At 49.2% G+C, this 19,691-nt stretch overlaps 1 protein-coding gene across 6 annotated transcripts; it reads right to left on the bottom strand.

Annotated features, from left to right (window-relative positions):
* Positions 1 to 76: 76 nt before the first annotated feature.
* On the bottom strand, positions 77 to 18,889 carry LOC103102562 (zinc finger protein 345-like). 6 transcript variants are annotated; one of them, XM_056825745.1, is made up of 7 exons: positions 15,890 to 16,182; positions 11,606 to 13,915; positions 8,859 to 10,339; positions 7,967 to 8,091; positions 4,045 to 4,171; positions 2,402 to 2,488; positions 77 to 1,569 (listed from the first exon to the last, which is right to left on the bottom strand). In XM_056825745.1, exons 3-7 carry the CDS (start codon positions 9,949 to 9,951, stop codon positions 650 to 652), a joined length of 2,352 nt encoding a protein of 783 aa, XP_056681723.1. In that variant the 5' UTR covers positions 9,952 to 10,339; positions 11,606 to 13,915; positions 15,890 to 16,182; the 3' UTR covers positions 77 to 649. The 6 variants fall into 6 exon arrangements, with proteins under 6 accessions (XP_056681723.1, XP_056681724.1, XP_007492397.2 ...); XM_056825746.1 differs by lacking the exon at positions 15,890 to 16,182 and adding an exon at positions 15,585 to 15,853; XM_007492335.3 differs by lacking the exons at positions 11,606 to 13,915; positions 15,890 to 16,182 and adding an exon at positions 17,621 to 18,889.
* Positions 18,890 to 19,691: the final 802 nt, after the last annotated feature.

Raw genomic sequence — 19,691 nt, 5'->3', positions numbered from 1 at the left:
TTATTTTAATTTACATTTAGCTGATAAATAGTGACTTCCCTCCACCTGAAAAAAAAACAACAAACAAACAACACTACCCTTGAGAATGTTTATTAAGTTTCTCTGCTCTAGGAAGCTTTTAATAAAAAGTAAGAGATGAAGTGTAGCTGAAGCCTTCCCACATGGGAGTCCACATGTGAAAGTCCTCAGAAGGCATTTTCCAATACTGAACAAACTGACCTCCACTTGAATGCCTCTCCTCATTCACAACAGTGATAAGATTTCTATCCAATAAGAATTATTGGGTTGAGAATAACAGATGATGGTTGCCTGAAGGTTTTTCCACATTAAACATATGCCTAAAGTTTCTCTCCAGTGTGGATTCTCTTCTGCTAAATAAGCTAAGAATAGCAACTAAAATCTCACCCTTATTCACGACTCCAGAGGTTTCTCTCCAGTTAGGAATTTCTCACATTTAGAAAATGTGGTGGTATATTAAAGTATTTCCCCTTTCATCTATTTGAAAGATTCCCCTCCACTGTGGATACTCAGATGTGTCCCTATGAAATCCTTTCCACACTGTTTACATTCATAGTTTCTGTCTACTGTAAATTCTCTGATGTGTAGCAGCACCAGAGTTCTATCCAAAGCCTTTCCACATTGTTTACATTCACAATGTTTCTCTCCAGTGTGAAAGCTCTGATGTTGAGCAAGATGGCACCTCAGTGTGAAAGTCCTGCCAGTGTTCATATTCATAAGGTCTCTCTCCAGTATGGATTCTATGATGTTCAGCAAGACTGGAGCTCTGTGTAAAAGTCATTCCACAGTGTTTACATTCATAAGGTTTCTCTCCAGTGTGGATTCTCTGATGGGAAACAAGACTGTCCCTCCTTGTGAAAGCCTTTCCACAGTGTGTACATTCATAACGTTTCTCTCCAGTGTGGAGTCTTTGATGTTTGGTAAGACTGCCCTTCTGTGTGAAAGTCTTTCCACACTGATTGCATTGAAAAGGTTTTTCTCCAGTGTGGATTCTCTGATGTGCAGCAAGATGGCCCTTCACTGTGAAAGCCTTTCCACATTGTTTACATTCATAAGGTCTCTCTACAGTGTGGATTCTCTGATTGCTAGCGAGCTCAGAGTTCTGACTGAAGACCTTCCCACCTTTCTTACTCATAGAAAGCATCTCTCCATTATTATTTTGGGGATGTCTAAGGAGGTGTGAACTCCAGCTGAAAGCCATTTCCTCTAGATTGCCTTGATGCATATGCAGTTCAGGAGGTTTCTCATGGGTCTGGAGAACTTCTACTTCTTCAGGAAAGTATTTGCTATATTCATTATCCTGAAAAGGGTCATTCCTTGAGGTAATTTTCTTATACTGATTTAGGACTGAATATTGTCTGGATTCCATTGTAGTTTCATCAAATACACAGTCAGTATTTGGATTCTTTCTAACCTTGATATCAAAGTCACAGATTCCTCTGAAGACTAAGTTACAGGGACCCTCATTCATGCATCTTTGGGGGTGAGGTCCTTCCACAAAAAGGTTCAGCTTTGTAGACATCTCATTCATTTCAAAACTGGTCTCTGCATCTGCAGAAAACAGATAATGATATAAACAAAGAAATAGAAGTTCTTTCCTCTGATGGCAGAAAGTCAACTGAATTTTATTCCATTTCTCCAGACAAAAAAGACTTTTAAAACTTATATAAGCTGGACTAGTCTTTGAATAACACCATTTGGTCATATCTGGAGCATTGTTGATTTTAGAAATACCTTCACATACAGTAACATTGAAAACTCAGAGCACACCTAGGCAGGCCCAGGGTTCTCATCACCCTTCATAACTCAGGACAAGAGCTCAAAATGGAGAAGAGACACGACCAAGCTCCCCAAAACTAGACTACAACCCAAAGCCTATGACTGCGCATGCACCGTCCACTGTATGTGATAGCCCTTCTTCATTGCCCTTTCTTTCCTTTCATTGCCTCTTGTTGATTATACTTAAAATTTTGTCACTCTCAGGTAGCCTTTTGATCAGTTTTGATGTCCTATCACATGGTTATTCTTGGTCAATTTCATATGCTCAGCTCAGAAATGAGTTTACTCTTTAACTGATATGCAGTAATTTTTAATGTTATATACAAGTTTTATTCATTTCTACTCATATCCAACAAGGACTTCTTAAAGGATCATAGGTTTGTTACTGGGAGGAAACATGGAGTCACACCCCTCTCCCTTATTAGAGACGAACAAACTGAGGCTCAGAGGTTCATTGCTCCACAGGCCACTGCTGAAATGTGGGAAATAAGATGGAAAATTCTAAGTTAGGTCTACCTACCAACCAAGTCTAGCACTCCCTTCACTATAACACAGACGCCTCTTTGGAGAAGACCCCTCCTACACTTGCTTTCATCTCACTCACCTGGACAGAAGCTCCTTGTACCTTTTGGATCTGCCATCCATGGTGCTGCTTCTTGCTGGAAATGGGAGATCAAATCTTCTCTAGCAACTGGAAGCCCAGGACATATGGAAGAAGGAAGTAAGAAGAAGACAGATGATTTAGTTCTTTTTAGGGAAAGGGGACATGCAAGGAAGGATGAAAATATAGTTCCCAGGAGCCTCAAGGATGGTTTCCATGATAGAAACTATGCAGCCTATTTGGAATGAGAAATTCCACCGTTATTGCCTCTCTCATAGGATGGTGGGAGCATTCCACAGTCTCCATTACCTAGAAATGAGAAGGAGCTGGTAGTGCAGGGGGAAGAATTCTGATCCTGGAGCCAGAAAGACAAGTTCAAACCAGCCTCACATACATGGTTAGCATGGTATCCCCGGGCGAGTTCTTTAACCCTTTCTTGACTCAGTCCCTTTAACTATGAAATGAGAATCATAACAGTACCAAATTCACAGGGCTGTTGTGAGATGAATGATATTCACTAAAAAATCTTTTTCCCAGTTCAGGATACAGAGCCCAGATGTACAGAAGTATTCTCTTCTTTACCCTTCCCATCTTTGGGCTGGAATTTGAGGGAAGAATGAAGGAGGAAAAAAACGATAAACTTGCTAGCCTAGCCAGGATAAGGGGGAATGAGTTGCCAGCTTATAGTTCTTAACAGGAAGACCTTTTTCAAGATGAGACCCAAGGACAAAGGACCCACTTGTACACAAATATTTATCACAGCTCTTTTGGTGAGGGCAAAGAATTTGAAACCCAGGGGATGTCCATCAGTTAGGGAATGGCTGAACAAATTGTGCTACTTGTGGTGATGAGATTCTCTTGTGCTATGAGCAATGACAAGCAAGATGATTTCAGAAACAGCTGGAAAGATATACAGGAACTGATGCAGAGTAAAATAAGCAGAACCAGGAGAACATCATATATACTAACAGCAATGCTCTATAACGATTATCGGGGAAACGTGGCTACTCTCAGCAATGCCACGATCTGGGACAATCCTGAAAGGCTCAGGATGGTAAATGCTCTTCCCCTCCTGAGAAAGAACTGTTGAAGGTGTCTCTCCCATCAGCCTCTTTGCTTTTATTTGGGCCTTTGGCTTATGCATGACTTTGCTCTTACAACAGTGACCAGTATGGAAGGGTGCTTTGCATGAGAATCAGAAAGAAAAACAATGACTAGGAGCATCCAAGGGGCAGGGACTGCCTGAGTAGCTACAGGGCTCCCTTCCATGCCCTTCTGCAAGGAAAAGCTGCCTGCAGATGAACAGAGAATTTGCAGACAAAATGCAGGTCCAGGTAGAGGCTAGACTGGCTGATCTCTGGGGTTCGCTCCAAGCCTGGGAATCTGTAACCCTGGTTTAAGGCTTGGCCCGAAGCTCCCCAAAGAGAAGGAGCCACTTCAGGAGCCACAGAGCACAGAGCCAGCCTTTCATCACTTCATTCCAAGAGCCTGATCAGGCAAACAGGCAGCAGGAGGCCCCGGAGAAAGAGCAGCCCTTTTCTCTTTGTACTCACTGACAAAGGCTCAAAATCCTGCACACCAACCCAGCACGAAATGAAGACATCCCCTCCGTGGCAGATTCCGTTAGCAGAGGAAATGGTCCTTACCCACAGAGAGCACGTTCTGGGCGTTCTCCAGCATGACCTCCAGGTACAGCCCTCTCTGAGAATGGTCCAAGAGGCGCCACTCCTCCTGCGTCAAGTCCACAGCCACATCCTGGAATGTTATTGGCCCCTAAAGCGGCAAAAGTCACGGCATTTAGAGCTGAGCCTGCACATGTCGTGGCTTTTCCTCTTTCTTTTTTTTTTAACCCTCATCTTCCATCTTAGCATCAATACTGTATATTAAGGGCAGAGTTGGCAAGCCATTGTGACATCTGACTCATTTTTGTAGGGTGCTAGTCCAGTCCCTGAGTGGGGGGAGGAAAGCCTGGGCTTGTATTCCTTGTATAGAGAAAAGTGAGAATAGTGCTATGGGCTTGGCAATGGGGACTAAGGGACTTGCCCAGGTCATACTGCTGGGAACTGTCTGTGGTCAGATTTGAGCTTAGGACCCCCAAACTCTAGACCTAGATCTCAAGGCACTGAGCCACCTAGCTGGCCTCAAAACCACAAGCTTGAAGAGTGTTAGAGCCAATAGGGGAAACCAGTCATTCGGACTCCAAAAGGACAGTGATGGTGAAGGAGTACTAGCCCCCTGCCCCCCCCAGCAGAGACAATGTGCCTGCTCCTCCCCAAAGAAATCCTGGTCAAGCCCTCCCACCACTGCCCCCACCACATAGAGGGGAGGGTAGAAGAGCTTTCAATGCGCTGCTGGGCTGAGGGGGCTGTGAAGTGAGGAATGTGGGAGACAGGGAAGGGATTGGCTAAAGCACTCTGCTCCCCTCCAGGTCTGCAGCCTGTGAGCCTCCCACCTTCTCCCCTGTGTGCTCCCATTGGCTGCTGATCAGAGGCAGGGAGGAGAGGGGGAGGGAAGCAGCTCTGCCCCAGTCCTTCTGCATTTCTAGTAAGGAACTGGGGGGCGGGGGAGGAGTGGCTACAAGCCCACAGAGAGTGCTCTGTCTGCCATCACTGGCACCTGTGCCACAGGCTCACCATCACTTCGAAAGAATATGGTAAAAAGCATTTTGTATTTGAAGTAAGACTCACAGCAGAATAATAAAAGCTGGAGAAATGTCTTCCTCTGAAATTCTCTCTCTCTCTCTCTCTCTCTCTCTCTCTCTCTCACACACACACACACACACACACACACACACACACACACACACACACACACATACACACACACACACAGTCACTCACACAGAACAGGATCAGGTCTTTTCTCCATACAAGGAATACAAGCCCAAACTTTCCTACCCCCACTCAGGGACTGGACTGGCACCCTACAAAAATGAGTCAAGTGTCACAATGGCTTGCCAACTCTGCCCTTAATCATTTTATCTGCACAGAAGGGAGGTTCTTGAAGGAATTCCATGAGAACTGGAATGACCTCCAGGAATTGATGCAGAGTGAGAGGAGCAGAACCAGGAGAACATTGTACACAGAGACTGATCCACTGTGGTACAATTGAATGTAATGGTCTTCTCTACTAGCAGCAGTGCAATGACCCAGGACAATTCTGAGGGACTTATGAGAAAGATGCTATTCACATTCAGGGGAAGAACTGTGGGAGCAGAAATGCAGAAGAAAAACAACCGCTTGATCGCATGGGTCAATGGGGATATGATTAGATAGAAACTCTAAAATGATCACCCTGCAAATATCAACAATATGGAAAAAGGTCTTGTTCAATGACACCATGTAAAACCTAGTGGAATTTTGCGTCGGCTACGGGAGGGGGGTGGGGGGAAAGGAGGGAAAAGAACATGATTCTTGTAACTATGAAAAAGTATTCTAAATTAACTAATTAAATAAGATTTTCAAAAAATTAAAATTAAAAAAGAAGAAAGGAGCTTCTGATCTCATTTCATTTTCTAACGGGGAAACTGGAAGTCAGCGCTTTTGACCTTGGTGGGGCTAAAGGGGAAATCATTCTACCAAAACACCACAATTCACTATTAATTTTCAACTCATTTACTTATCTAAACATACGGCTGGAGTTCTAAAACCCTGGGAATCAAGGGGCAAGACCATGAGTTCAGAGGCAAGATTTAGGGACAACTCACAAAACTCACAAGACAGTAAGCAGATCTGAAAGTCTCATCACCTATTCAAGAAGTCTGTCACCCTCTTGAGGGGATAACTAGGCAGCATCCCTCCCTGTCTGTCTGGAAACTGGGCTGGCTTATGCAGCCAGGGGCTAACCAGGACCTGGAAAACTCATGAACCACAGTATTGGGGAGAGCAGATAGTGCTGAACTCTGAGTTCAGACTAATATGACCCCTGAAGAAGCCCTTAAAGTCTCTGTAAAGACAGAAGTCCCCAGTAACATGGGGGCAGCAATTTCAGCCAAGCGCAGGGCCCTGAGGCCACACGGGAAGGTTCTGAAAAGCACTTTGGAGCCGGACGACCAAGACAGGGAGCAAAGCCCAGCCCGTGGCCTCGGCTCCCCGAGGCCCTGCAGAACTCCAGGAACAACTGCAGAACACACGGACGTGATCTCGAGCTGAAGGGCCGAAGCGCCCATCACCTACCAAGCTGGGCTCCCTGTCTTGAGTACTCCCAAACTGCCTCGGACCTGCCTCGCTGCACCCTGTCCTGCCTCACTTTAGCTGTCCCAGGCCAGTCCAAACCTTAGAACCGAAGCAGCAACACTTGGGCTGCTCTCTGGCAGCCCTGACACAAGGACACGGACGATTCTCCCATCAGGATGAACCGGCGTCCCGTGACGAGGATGGCGGCTCACAGCAGACACCACAGCCTGCCACAACCCCTGTCCAGGCTCTCTCCACCTTCCTCCTCTCAGACACAGGGAGCCTCCGCGTCCCCTCTGGGCCTTTCCAGGGGCTGCGTCACGTGACATCCCATTCTTCTGCATTCTGTAATCATTCTGTACTGTACCCGGGGCCGAGTTACACCCTCCCAGCCAATGGCCACAGGCCCCGAGTCCAGTCCATCTGTTAGACTAATCCTCATGCTGTCGTTGGTCTAAGGACGCCTGCACGTGTCCAGGCTCACCGCACGGGAATACACAGGCTGACGGCCATGGTCCAAGGACCTACTCGAGCCAATGGCATGGCCGTGGCCAAGTGAGTGATCATGATCAAGCGTGCATTTGTGACCTTCCTTCTGCTCTGTTTGTTCTCAGCCCACCAGGATTGGAGCCTCGGCCTCATTCCTCATTGGCTGACTGAGCTCCTCCTCTGCTGAGGCTGCTTCTTGGCAGAGCTCAGTTACCAACATGGTACCCTGAACCCTGGGCCAATTCTGGGTCAAAGAACTTCAACTGTGTTTCTGACAGCATTTCTGCAAACTACATAACGAGGCCCGAGGTCTTTGGTTCCTGCCAGAGCCCGCCCTTACGGAGAACGGCTCTCCCAATAAACATTTTCTTTTTTGTTCAAAGACTGGTTTTTGCTTTTTTCCATCTGGCCTATCAATTTTTGCTAGTTGGCTGTCATATTGGAATGTCCTCCAACCTGCCCTGGGCCTCCTGGCTTCCTTTCCATCTCAGCTCAACAGTCACCTCCTGTAAACAAGCTTTTCCTGGACTCTGACACTGTCAGAGTCTTCCCTCTCAGAAGGTTCCCATCTACACTGCTCAGGACTTCCCTGGACACCCCTGCCCATGTGGGTTCTCCCCATTAGACTGTGCCCTCCTGCAGGACAGGGACTGTCTTTATTTCCTTCCTCTGCATGCCCAGAAGGGGAGCACAGTGCTAGGCACAAGGGAGCCCCTGGTAAATGCTTATGAGTTGACCTAAGAAATGGCGATTGGAAGGGATTTGGGGGACAAGGTCTGCTCTATGACAACACTGCAAAGGACAATCTAACGACCTGAGTCTAATAACTGGATGAAGCTTCCTTAGTTCTGTGGGATTCCACCTTGGGTGAGGTTGGCCAGGTCTGGAGATGGATTGTACTCACCTCAGACGGGGGTCTTGGGGTCCCCAGGGCCATTCCCTCTGGCTCCAGGGTCTCTCCTTGGGCCAGACTTTGGTTATCTTCAGAGAGTAGAATACCCCAGGTGGGGAGACTTCCTCTTTGCAGGCCTATTGGGAATTAGAGGGTTAGGTCTCAAGAGGAGCTACAATGGTCCTCTCATTATCCTCACTCTACCCAACAGGAAAGGAACAATAAGAGTCTGAAAGGGAAAAAAATTTCCTACCCTCTGTAACCCCATCTTTGGGCTCGTTTACTTCCTCATTTTGTTATAGAGATCCAAGAGGCTGAAGAAGGTTTAGATCCCAGATGGGATGAGAGCCCAGGCAAAGTTTCAATGACTCCTGACTCAAGACTGGGCTAATGTGATCCAGTGGTAAAGGTGTGGATGGCACTACTGGATATCAGACAGGTGATGAGGAACCTGGACAATTAACAGGAGCAGGACACAGGCTGAAGAGCCAGGTCTGGGAGGCCTACTCCTGGCTTACCTGGTAGACACTGGCCAAGGTCAGATGGGGAAGATGAGGGCCAAAGGAAAGGGCAAACAACAGAAGGAGGGTTCAGGGAGGTGTCCCCCTTCAGATCTACCTGGCACCTGCATATGCATGGCCGACTTCCAGAAATCACAGACAATTCAGGCCCAAAGGAAGAAGCCATCACAACTAGGACGAGTAGCTCAGGATTCTTTCCACCTCTCTTTCCTAAGCCCTGCCCTCCCACAGGAAGAATACTTTGGCTTCTGGAATGGCCTTTCTCCAAGTCCTTCAAATTCTAGCCCAGGATTAGAATTCCATGGGAGTCATACCCAACAAGTCAATCATCCCTGAATCCTCCCCCTTTTGTCCACAACATCTCTTCCTCCCTTCTACCTTACCTTGCTCTCCACTTTGGAATCTTTTAGGTTGATTAAGTATGGAGATTTGTGTGACCTTTCCACAGTGTTCATATTCAAAATGTTTCTCTGTGGTATGGATTTGCTGATGGTCAAAAAGATTATTCCTCCCTTTTGAAATTTCTTCACACTGTTTACATTTATAAGGATTTTTTCTATTGTGGATTCCCTGATGTCTCCTCAGAGTGGAGCTCTTTATGAAAGCTTTTCCACATTGATGGCATTCATAAGGTTTCTCTCCAGAGTGGATTTTTTGATGATGAGTAAGACTAGATCCAGTTGTAAAAGTCTTTCCACATTGATGACATTCATAAGGTTTTTGTCCAGTGTGGATCCTGCGATGAATAGTAAGATTGGATCTAGTTCTGAATGTCTTTCCACATTGATGACATTCATAAGGTTTTTCTCCAGTGTGGATTCTTTGATGGCAAGCAAGATGGCTCCTGTCTGTGAAAGCCTTTCCACACTGTTTACATTCATAAGGTTTCTCTCCAGAGTGGATTCTCTGATGTTTCCTAAGAGCAGAGCAAACTGTGAAAGCCTTTCCACACTGATCACATTCATAAGGTTTCTCTCCAGTGTGGATTCTCTGATGGGATGCAAGATGGCCCCCCTCCGTAAAAGTCTTTCCACACCAACTACATTCATAGGGTTTCTCTCCAGTATGAATTCTTTGATGATGAGTAAGATTGGATCTATTTCTGAAAGCCTTTCCACACTGATGACATTCATACGGTTTTTCTCCAGTATGGATTTTCTGATGATTATTAAGATTGGAGCTATCTCTGAAAGTTTTTCCACACTGATTACATTCATAAGGTCTTTCTCCAGTGTGGATTCTTTGATGTACAGCAAGACTGGATCTACTTCTGAAAGTCTTTCCACATTGCGTACATTCATAAGGTTTCCTTCTAGCATGGGTTCTCTGATGATTCCGAAGTACAGAGTGAAATTTGAAAGCCTTTCCACACTGATCACATTCGTAAGGATTCTCTCCAGTGTGGATTCCCTGATGTCTAGCAAGCTTAGAATTCTGAGGTAAGGCCTTCCCATCTTTACTATCTTCAGAAATCATTTCCCTAGGATAACTTTTTTGATGCCTAATGAGGTCTGAAGTCCCTTTCCCCTATATTACGCTGATACTTCTGCATTTCAGGAGGTTTCCCATAAGACTACAGAAGTTCTACCTGTTCAGGAAAGCACTTGCTATTAACTATCCTGAGTATAGTCATTCCCTGAGGTCTCTTTCTCACGATGATTTAGGACTCACTGTTGTCTGAATCCATTTGCAGTTTCATCAAATTCATAACCACTCTGGATTTTATCTTCCTTGAGATTAGTCACGATTTCTCTCAAACTGAAGTCACAGGAAACATCACTCATGAAACTATGGTGGCCAGATTCTTCCACAACAAGGCTCGGCTTTGTGGTCAGCTCATTTACTTCTAACCTGGTCTTTGCATCTGAAGAAAAGAAATAATGACATAAAGGTAGACACACACAATGGAAAAATAAGTTCTTTCCTCCTATGGCAGAGAGTAAACTGATTTTTATTCTATTATGCCAATCAAGAAGGAGAATTTTCAAAATTAAGTAAGCAAAATCTGTCTTTGAATACAGATGGCTTATTTTAGAGTTACCTTCACATACCGTAACACTGGGAAGCTCACAACACACCCGTGACACAGGCTGGCCCCATATTCTCATAACCCTTCACAGCTCAGATCCTATGCTTAGAATGAAGGGGTCAGCTGGCCAACCTCCTTGGAAAGAAACAACTCAAAACCTGGGACTGATCATGCTCTGTCCATGGCACTAGCAGTTCTTTCTCCATTGCCCTTTGAACCTTTCCTTTAAATGCATCTTGTTGATTTTTCTGATCTTTTTTTTTTTCAGTTTCAGGTACTATTCCAGATATTTTGTATCGATTAGTTTAGCTTCACTATCAGAGTCATTATTGATAAGTGTCTTATTCTAAGCTAAAATAAGAAAGGTTACTTGTTTTAACTGTCGTGCAGTAATTTTCAAAATTAGACCCAAATTTCTTCTTTTCTGTTGGGAGCCAAAGAAACCATCCCATTTGCTGAACATCTACTCAATGTTCAAATCATTTCATTGTCTAGCACATATTTGTCTCCTCCTCCTCCTCTCTGGAAATGAATGGTATGATTCAGTGTTTGGTCCTCTCACGCCCCTTCTGGGGTTCATGATGAGGTCAAAGGGTTCTGCATGGCACCTGAGCACGTACAGAACTGCCCAGATTGGTTACCAATAGATTTCCCCTGGGGAAAACACACACGTGCACATTTGAGGGCTGAGGGACTTTTCTGTACAGTGATTGCAAACCACCATGACTGGGCATGAAATGATTCGCAGATTCCTGCAGTGATTCTTCAAACTTGCACCCCTTCTCCCCAAGTACATCCTAGGGTTTTGGTTTCTCAATCTGTCCTCCCATTGTTTCCACACCACCAAAGCTGTCTGGCCTACCAAGGTCTCTCCATTCCCTCGGATGGTCCCAGGCAGGCCCAAACCCTCGCTGACCTGCTGGACGCGACCCCAGAGAGGCTGCCTCACTGCAAGGTTACCCTGCAGCCTCCTCTCCCCACTGCTCTAAGCTCCCTGTCAGGGTGTCACAAAGGGTGGCCTTTCTTCCCTGCTGGCTCTTGGGGCAACACTAGGCATGATCAGGACAAGCCATCTGGAAACCCCAGCGGACCATCACACACCCTGTACAGAAGAGCCCTCACACGCCTCTCAGTGCAGGGCTCCGGCTACTTCCTCATCTCGCTTCTGTCTTCACCTGCTTCTCTTGCTCTTCTAGGCTGCACACTTTCCTCTGAGGGGGAAGCCCGTGGGCCACTGCTGGGAAGAAAGTTCTGTGTGCCAGGAAAGGCCTTGCAAAGGTTGTTTTCTACAGAAGAAGCCACGCATGCAAGTGAACTGACCATTTCCCACACTGCCTGGCATCAGGCCACTGAAGAAGCCCCCTGACAGCTCGGAGCTCCTCAGGCTGTTGGATGACTAAAGAATACATTTCCGGCTATCAACAAGAGGACTTGGAAAAGTCTCCCCAGCTTGGCGCTCGACTCCTCTGTGAGGGAACACTTTGAGTGAGTTCTGGAGAGGGAGCAGCACCGTCCATTCTCCCTTCCCAGAACGGGGCTGTGGCTGCCTCCAAGGCTCGGAGCTGACAGAATGCAGGAAGCAGTGGGGCTTTGGGGCTGCTGGCCTGGGATTCTACGGACCTTCCTGCTTCAATTGGCATAGCACAAACTTCTGTCCAGTGAGATTCTCTCTCCTTCTGGTAGCACAGTGGATAGAAACCTGGGCCTGGCTATCTGGAATCCCACCTGAGACACTTGCCCTGTGACCCTGGCCAAGTCACTTCCCCTGACTACCCTTGTTTCTTTAATTGTAAAATGGAGCTAATAACTGGATCTCCCTTCTGACATAGTTATGGGAAACTCTATAGAGTCTCCCTCTGAAATGCTGGCTCTAAAATCAACTGGATGTGGAAGCCAATGGAGGATTAGGTTTGGCATCACATGTTACACACTGTTGTTCAGAGAAAAAAGTCCAACTTGGGCTTCATTTCAGCTATTATAGTCAATAGTTTCCAACTCATGATTTACTCAATTAAAAATGCTATTTGTTTTCAACATGTGTAAAATGAATGTGAATTTAAATCTTATTTGTAATAGTAGCTTGAGTTCTTATTGGGTTAAAATAATTATTATGGAAAGCTACACAGTACATTTTCATAATTTAGAGTAGAATAAAATGCTGTATTTCATACTTTCCCAGGGGAAATGTGGAAAATTGTGAATTTTAGATTTATGCCACCCTGCTTAGTCTTTAGAATTTTAGCCACCAGGAATGTAGACGCCCCCACTTAAGGATTATGTGTGGGGGAGGAAGGTCTATGACTGACATGTGCTAGGAAGTGAAAAATCAGAAACAAATGACTGAATCCCTGGGCTGTCCAATGCCAAGTTTAAGCCATCATTGGTACATGTAAGACACAGGAAGTGACATAAAGAACTGCTATATTTTGCATCACTTCCTGTGAGAGGGACTTGGGCAGTGGAACTTGACTTGGAGGAGCTCAAGCATGTGACCTCAGGCTGCTTCCCTGAGATGATCACGTGATGACTCCCCTTTCCTCGGCTTTCTGGAGGCACCAGCCTCTGAGGAGGCCTCATGGCTGGAAGCTGAGCTAGATTTAATCATCTGGGAAGGTACCTTGGCTGAGGCTTTTGAACTTCCACTGGGTTCAGACCAGGCCAGGGCAGCTATCCTCCCTCTTTCCCTCTCTCTTTCTCATTCTTAATTTCTTCCTTCTATTGTAAATAACCCCCCATAAAATTCCATTCTGACTTGAGTATTTCATTGGGATTTAAAATTTAAATTCCTGGTAACCAACTAAAAAATATCTTCAGTCTCAACCCTAAATTTTACCCGTAACAATATGTTAACTAAGTCACATAAGTATTTGACGTATAGAGTTTGAACATTATTAGGAAGAACAAAATAAATGTCTGGGAGGGGATAGTTCATAACATACTTTCTTTTTCAACCTTTGTCATTTTGTCTTACTATCAATTCTAAAAAAAAGAATAGCACAAGTTAGACAAATGCAGTTTAGTGCCTTGTCTAGGGTCACATAGCTAGATAGCCTCCAAGGCCAGATTTGAACCTAGGTCCTCCCAACTCCAGACCTAGTTCTCTATTCACTGAGCAAACTAGTCATCCAACAGGTTTTATTTTTATTCTTGAAATAATTTTCAATTACAAAAGATTTGGGTAATCACTGTTCTGGACTCATGAGTGTTCATGACACAGACTGGTGTTGCTAAAGTATAATTAATCTATTTTTCCTGGTTCACACCCTTCTCTCTATATCAACTCAGATAATTCTCCCCAGGTTTCTCTGACACTGCCCTTCATCTTTTCTCATGGCTCAATAATCTTCCGGTATATCACTCATTCAGTCATTTCCCAGTATATGAATGGCCACCATCTTTGTTTCCAGATCTCTGCAACAATAAAAAACAGGAGCTGTCACTTTGGGTTGTGTAAAGGGATCTTTTAACTCTTTGTAGGATCCCTTCAGGCTATAGATCTACAGGATCCCCTGGGGTACATTTGGGTAAGATTACAAGTATAGGCCTAAAAGGTATTCCAGATGCCATCCTTTGATTGAATGCCTTGAGAAGTTTTGTGTAAAGGCTCTTTTTATAAATGAGTTGTCTGGTTCTGCTTTCTCATGTATTCTATTACTCTCCTCTCTTTTTACCAACAGACTCATCCAACTCAGATCCAAGATTTCCTCTTTTCCTCTTCCTTCCAGCCTTAGAGAAAAAGAGGAGTCTCTTACCCCGTTATCTGCCCTACTTGCAGCTTTCTCTATAGTGCAAAGTTCTTTTCCATCAAGAGGCAGCTAAGGGACACAACAGATGGAGTCAGGAAGATTTGAACTGAAATCCAGACTCAAGACAATTTCTACTTGCTTGTCCCTGGGAAAGTCCCAGAGCTTCTTTCTGCCCTCCTCCCCATATTCTCAGGATCTGGTGTCATTGGCCTCCTTACTGTTCCTCACACATGGCTCTCCCTATCTCCTGACCCTGAATCTTCCCAAGCCCTGACTGCTGTCCCCCCCTAATTCTGCCTCCTGGTGTCAATGGTTTCTTCCAATTCTGAACTAAATTCCCATCTTCTGCAAGATGCCTTTCTTGGTCCTCCTCCTCTCAGTGATTTCCTACCATTTGCTTTGTATGTAGGAAACCAACACTTATGAATGGCACAACCCTGGTAAGGCTTCAGAGAGGTTAGATGGCTCCTCTGTACTGACTGGCCTTCTACGACCAAGAAGAGGTCTTTGATGCCACCTTCATGCCATGCCTCCCCCCTTCACTCAGCCCTCCAATTGTCACCCAAGGGGCCTGCTGTCTTAATCTGGGAAAAGTTCTCCCCTCAATCTCTTCTTCAGCTCTCCACAATCAGGCTTCTGACCACAACCTTCATCTAAACCTGCCCTTTCCCAGGCTATCAACGATCTACTTTCTACTACATATAATGGCCTTTTGTCACCATCTTCCTTCAGGAAATTTCAGCAGCCTCGGACCCTTCCAAGCAGCCAGCTCTCCCTGACACTTCCCTTTGTCCCAGGGAGGCCATTCTCTCGTGTCTCCTCCTCTACATCTGACTATGATGAAGGGAAGATACTCAGGAGGGGCGGAGGGGCAGTAGTGGAGGCCAAGAGAATCATGGGAACGTTGGTGTGCACGACCTCCAGATAAGGGACAAGCAGGGAAGGCGGGAGGGTCTCCTCCTGGGACTGAGGACATTAGCTGGGGGTGGGGGGGGCACCCTTCCTGCCTGCCCTCGGAGCCAGCACACTGAGGCTGTGTCACCAGCAGGGGGAGGGGAGCACAAGGGAGAGAGACTAGAGAGGGAGAGATGCTGCTCTGCTGGGGAGACGGCCCAGGCAGGAGGAGCCCAGTTCCAAGCTGGCCCCCTTCCCTGGCCCCACCCCACCGGCCCCTGACCAGGCTCCCTCTTTGGACCTGACTGTCCTCTTGCGGGGAGGGCCCGGAACAGCCCCTCCCCCAGTCGCTGCCTGGGGGGGAGGGGGGACGGAGCGCAGGGGGCAGGGCAAAGCCCTGCCAGGGCTCCCGACCAGGGCACTTCCTGTTGGTCCCTCACCAGTGAATGGTACCAGTGATGGACAGACACACAGTCACCGGACAGATGCTCAAGCCATGGGGTCCAAGGCAGGAATGCCCAGAGAAACCGCTGGATTTCCCCGGGGGAGGACAGAGACCTCTCCCGGGTAGCCCTCCCGGCCTGCGAGTCTCAACGGCCTCATCCTGGACCCCTGCGAGAGGGACGAGGACGGAGCCAGGAAGACCCGGGTTCGAATGAGGCCTGACACTGGTCAGCCCCGTGACCCTGGGCAAGTCCCTCCAGCTGTCTGCCTCACTCTCCCCTTCTGCAAAATGGGCACCTACCAGCACGGGGCTTGTGAAGAATCCAAGAAGGACGCAGAAAAGCGGCCTGAAGCCGGAGGAGAGCAGGGACGGGAGGAGGCGGGGGTGGACAGAGGCCCGGCAGGATGGGTTCAGGGCCAGGAAGGACTCGGTGCCAAGGCCGTGACCGGCCCCGTGGGGCCAGGGACTAAGCACAAGGACTAAGCTGAGGTGACTCCCTGGCCCCTCCCCGACACCCCTCTGCTCCCCCCATGGTCCTCCCGGCAGACCCCCCTCCCCTTACCCCTGCCCCCGGAACTCTTTGCTAGCAGATCCAGTGCCCAGGGCACCGCCCAGAAGCGCAGCCACCCCCGATTGGTGCGCGGACTGCCCCGCCCCCGAGCCAGACCTGCCGTCACTCACTGGCGCGCCATCACCCTCCCGGACAAATACAGGCTCCCACTCAGGGTCTTGAGATCACATCCATTCGCCCCAGAGTGCGCCGCGCCCGCGCCCGCGCCCCCACCCCTCCCACCCTCTAGCTCCTGCACAGGCGCACACGCTGGCCCTCACTCCCAGACTCAGTAATAGGGCCGGGGGGGGGGGGGAGGGGTTGGATCCACCCCCAGGAAGCCCCGAGGGATGCCGCGTCTGCGCATTGACTTCCTCTCTGTCTCTCTCTCTCCCCTCCCCCATTCATTCTGCTGGAGCTCAAGAAGCCAAGAGGCGCTCCCTTCAGAAGCTGCCAATCCGCACCGGAGATTCCCAGCATGCCCTGGGGTCGCCACAGGGAAGGTCTGAGACCAGAGTAGTTACATGACGCAAGCATTCTGGGAAATGGAGTCCTCCGGCCTCGTCCCCGCCCTTGGGATTAGTGCCGAAGTGGGGAAGCCAAAAGTCTACCAGGTCCCGCGGTGGCGGCCTTCATCCCCCTCCCCCACTTCCCCTACCGGTCCTCGGCCTATTCCACCTTACACTGGAAGCTCCCTGAAGGCAGCCCCAGCTAGCCGGGATCTCTCTGAACGTCCTGATGCTCCTTCTGCTTGGGGGGGGGGGGGGGCTCCCCTAAGGAGAGGCCAACCCTATCTCCAGGTGGAGGAATCTGGTGATTCGGGGCTGCCCTACGGGCCGGGAACCCCAAGATCTTGGCTCAGATGTGGGCCTTAAAGCCTGGGGCCTCTAGACTGGCTGAGGAGGGTCTCCTTCAGCACTGCCCCAGCCCAGAGGCCTGGGGGAGGCCACAGAAGGCAGCAGCAGCCGCTGAGCCCAGGCTCGGAGCCCTGATGGACAGAGGACAGTCTGGGGGTGTCTGTGTGTCTGTCTCCAGGCTGCTGGCCTCAGGCTGTTCAGGCCTGGCTGCCTCCCCCTCCCCCTTTGGGGCTTTCTGGGCAGAGAGACTGGGGGGCCTTGTCATGCCCTTCTGCAGCTCATTTGACAGGGGAGGAAACTGAGGCAGGGGGAGATCTCAGGCCTCCCTGCCAGCTCTAGTGAGACCCTGAAGGCTCTTCAGAGTTCTCTGTGACAAACTCAGTTGTTCCTTTTCTGCCCTGGGCTGCCCTGCTGCATCCTGAGCTGACAGCTGCCAATAGGACTCAGTTAGGCTATTTGGCCCAGAGCAGACACCACAGAGCCAGGCTGAACCCCTCCCCCTCCTCTTGGCCTCTTCCCTGTCTCAGCTCCAACCTCCCCTCTGCTCTGAGGCTCCCATCTACACTGCCCTGGACTTCTCCCCATTAGACTCTAGCCTCCTGGGGCAGGGGTTGCTGCACTCACCTGGGAGGGGGGCTCTGGGCCCCCCGGGGCCTTCCCTTTGGCTCGGCCGAGCTGGGGGACAGGGCGGGGCCTGGCTCCCAGGCTCCCAGAAAGCACAGATCTGGGCTCTCAGGGAAGGAAGGTTCAGGGTCTCAAGTTCAGGAGGTCCCCCAGGCAGCCAGCATGCTGTGGGCGGGCCCTCCCAGGCCAGAGAGCCTCCCCCTGCCAGGCTGTCCACCAATCTGGCACAGGCGCAGCCCTCACAGGCCTGGCCTGGCCTCTCCCCTCCCCAAGCCCAGCCTCCAACCCCCAGAGCTCCTGGGCCTCTGCCTTGGCCCTTCTTCCCTTCTAGACACCCCCCCCAGCCTCCAAACCCCACCCCCAGACTGGAATCCCCCTGGGGCCCCCCATATGGAGTTTTACTGGGGAGAGCCCCCCTCCCCCTTCTCCCAGTCCCCCAGAATCCTCTCTGAGTGAGCCCTTTGGGCCCATGATTGGGTGAAGCTTCCCAAGGTTGGACTGACTTTGGGGAGCCCCAAGGGTGCCCTCCTCCCTGGGGAAGGTGCCCTCAGGGGCCCCGCCTGGCCTTTGGACTGAACAATGGGCCATCCAGAAGGGGAGCTCCGGAGCTGCTCAGGCTCAAGCACCCCTTTTGTCTTACAAGTGGCTCCTTTTGTGTCTCAGGCCACTCCCTGGAACCCCAGCCTGGGGCTGTTTCTGACCTTCGTTCCCCAAAAGCTCAGGAGGACCCCAAGTTGGGCTCCTGGGAAAATCCCCTTCCAGGGGCTCCCCTCCCAGAACTCCCCCCAGAGACCCCAAGTCCAGGGCAATCAGAGCCTTGTCCAATGGTCTCCAGATCCTTTGGGGGGGCGGGTCTGTGCTTGGGGCTGGACACAGGCAGGAAGTGACATCCCCGCCCCAGGCAGAAGTCCTGCCCTTCCTGCTGGCTAGGGCCCCCCAATTGAACTCTCCTCCAGCTTGCCTGCATGCTGGCCTCCCTGTCCCTCCCCCCACTAGGAAGGGATCTTCCCTGCACCTAGTCAGAGCATGCCCCTGTCCCCAGGTCTCTGTCTTCCAGAGGGAGTGGGGGGCAGGGAGGCACTTTGGGGGCATAACTTGGGGAGCGGGGTTTGAGCATGGAGGGGGGCCCCCATCATCCTGGGACTGGAGCTGAGAGGGATTCGGTCTGGGTCCTAGTTAGCTCCATGGGAGTTTTAGGAAAGGGGACATATGGGAGGAAGAGGAAGCCAGAAAAATGGGTACATGAAGAAATAGAAATCTCTACAAATATCCTCACACACGTGTATTTATGCTTTTATATGTGTGTGTTCATGTATGTGTAGCTCCATTGTTTCTCTATCACCCCAAAGCTGCCCATCTTCCTTTCCTGGGTCTGCCAGTCACCCAGCTCTCCCCTGGGTCTCTGAGGCTGGAATTTAAGCTCCAATACAGTCCCCCAAGCTAGGTTTACCCCCTCCCACCCACATGAACTTAGAGAGAGGTATTTCTCCTATAACACTGCTGCTTTGGATAGAAGGGCTTATTCCTTTTCTCTTGCCTGGGTGTATTTATTGTGGAACTGGTATCGGGGATGAAAGGGCTCAGGTCATGTATATGCGGTTTGGAATTTTTCCCCAGAAAATGACACAAAGGATTTAGATGGAACCCAATCACATCCGCCAGACTAATGTTATGGCCTGGAATGTTCAGAAGCCAGAGAGTCTGGGGCCCAAAGTGGGGCAAAGGAGGGGGCACAGAGATGCTGGAGGGCAGAGGAAGGCAGAACTCTTGGGGTGATGCTCTCAGCCTGGTGGGTGGTTGTCCAGGTGGAATCCTAGCCCTGTGGTACAGGGGGATAGTTTAGGAGGAGGCCACAGTCAGGGGCAAAGAGGCAAGCAGGGAGTTGAGGTCCTGACCCGAGTGTTATTAGAGAAAAAGGATGGTCCTAAGGCCTCCGGGGTAAGGAAGAAGAGGCCTCTTGGCCTTGGGAAAACCTTCCTAGAGACAGCTGGGTTGACTGGGGCCCTATTCCCTCTTCTGCACCCCCTATGTTCCATCTTTCTAAATGATTCTGCTATGGACTCATCTTCCT

This window comes from Monodelphis domestica, chromosome 4 (genome assembly GCF_027887165.1).
Source record: "Monodelphis domestica isolate mMonDom1 chromosome 4, mMonDom1.pri, whole genome shotgun sequence".
NCBI classification, from domain to species: domain Eukaryota; kingdom Metazoa; phylum Chordata; class Mammalia; order Didelphimorphia; family Didelphidae; genus Monodelphis; species Monodelphis domestica.
The sequence above is the reverse complement of the archived record's forward strand: the minus strand, read 5'-3'. Positions and strand labels throughout refer to the sequence as shown.

Excerpts from the sequence above, each read along its gene's own strand:
- LOC103102562 (XM_007492335.3), bottom strand. The coding sequence starts at position 9,951 with ATGATTTCTGAAGATAGTAAAGATGGGAAGGCCTTACCTCAGAATTCT. Across the intron at positions 8,092-8,858 it reads ATTCCAAAGTGGAGAGCAAG|GCCTGCAAAGAGGAAGTCTC; the intron begins GTAAGGTAGAAG and ends AATTCCCAATAG. Across the intron at positions 1,570-2,401 it reads TACAAGGAGCTTCTGTCCAG|ATGCAGAGACCAGTTTTGAA; the intron begins GTGAGTGAGATG and ends TGTTTTCTGCAG.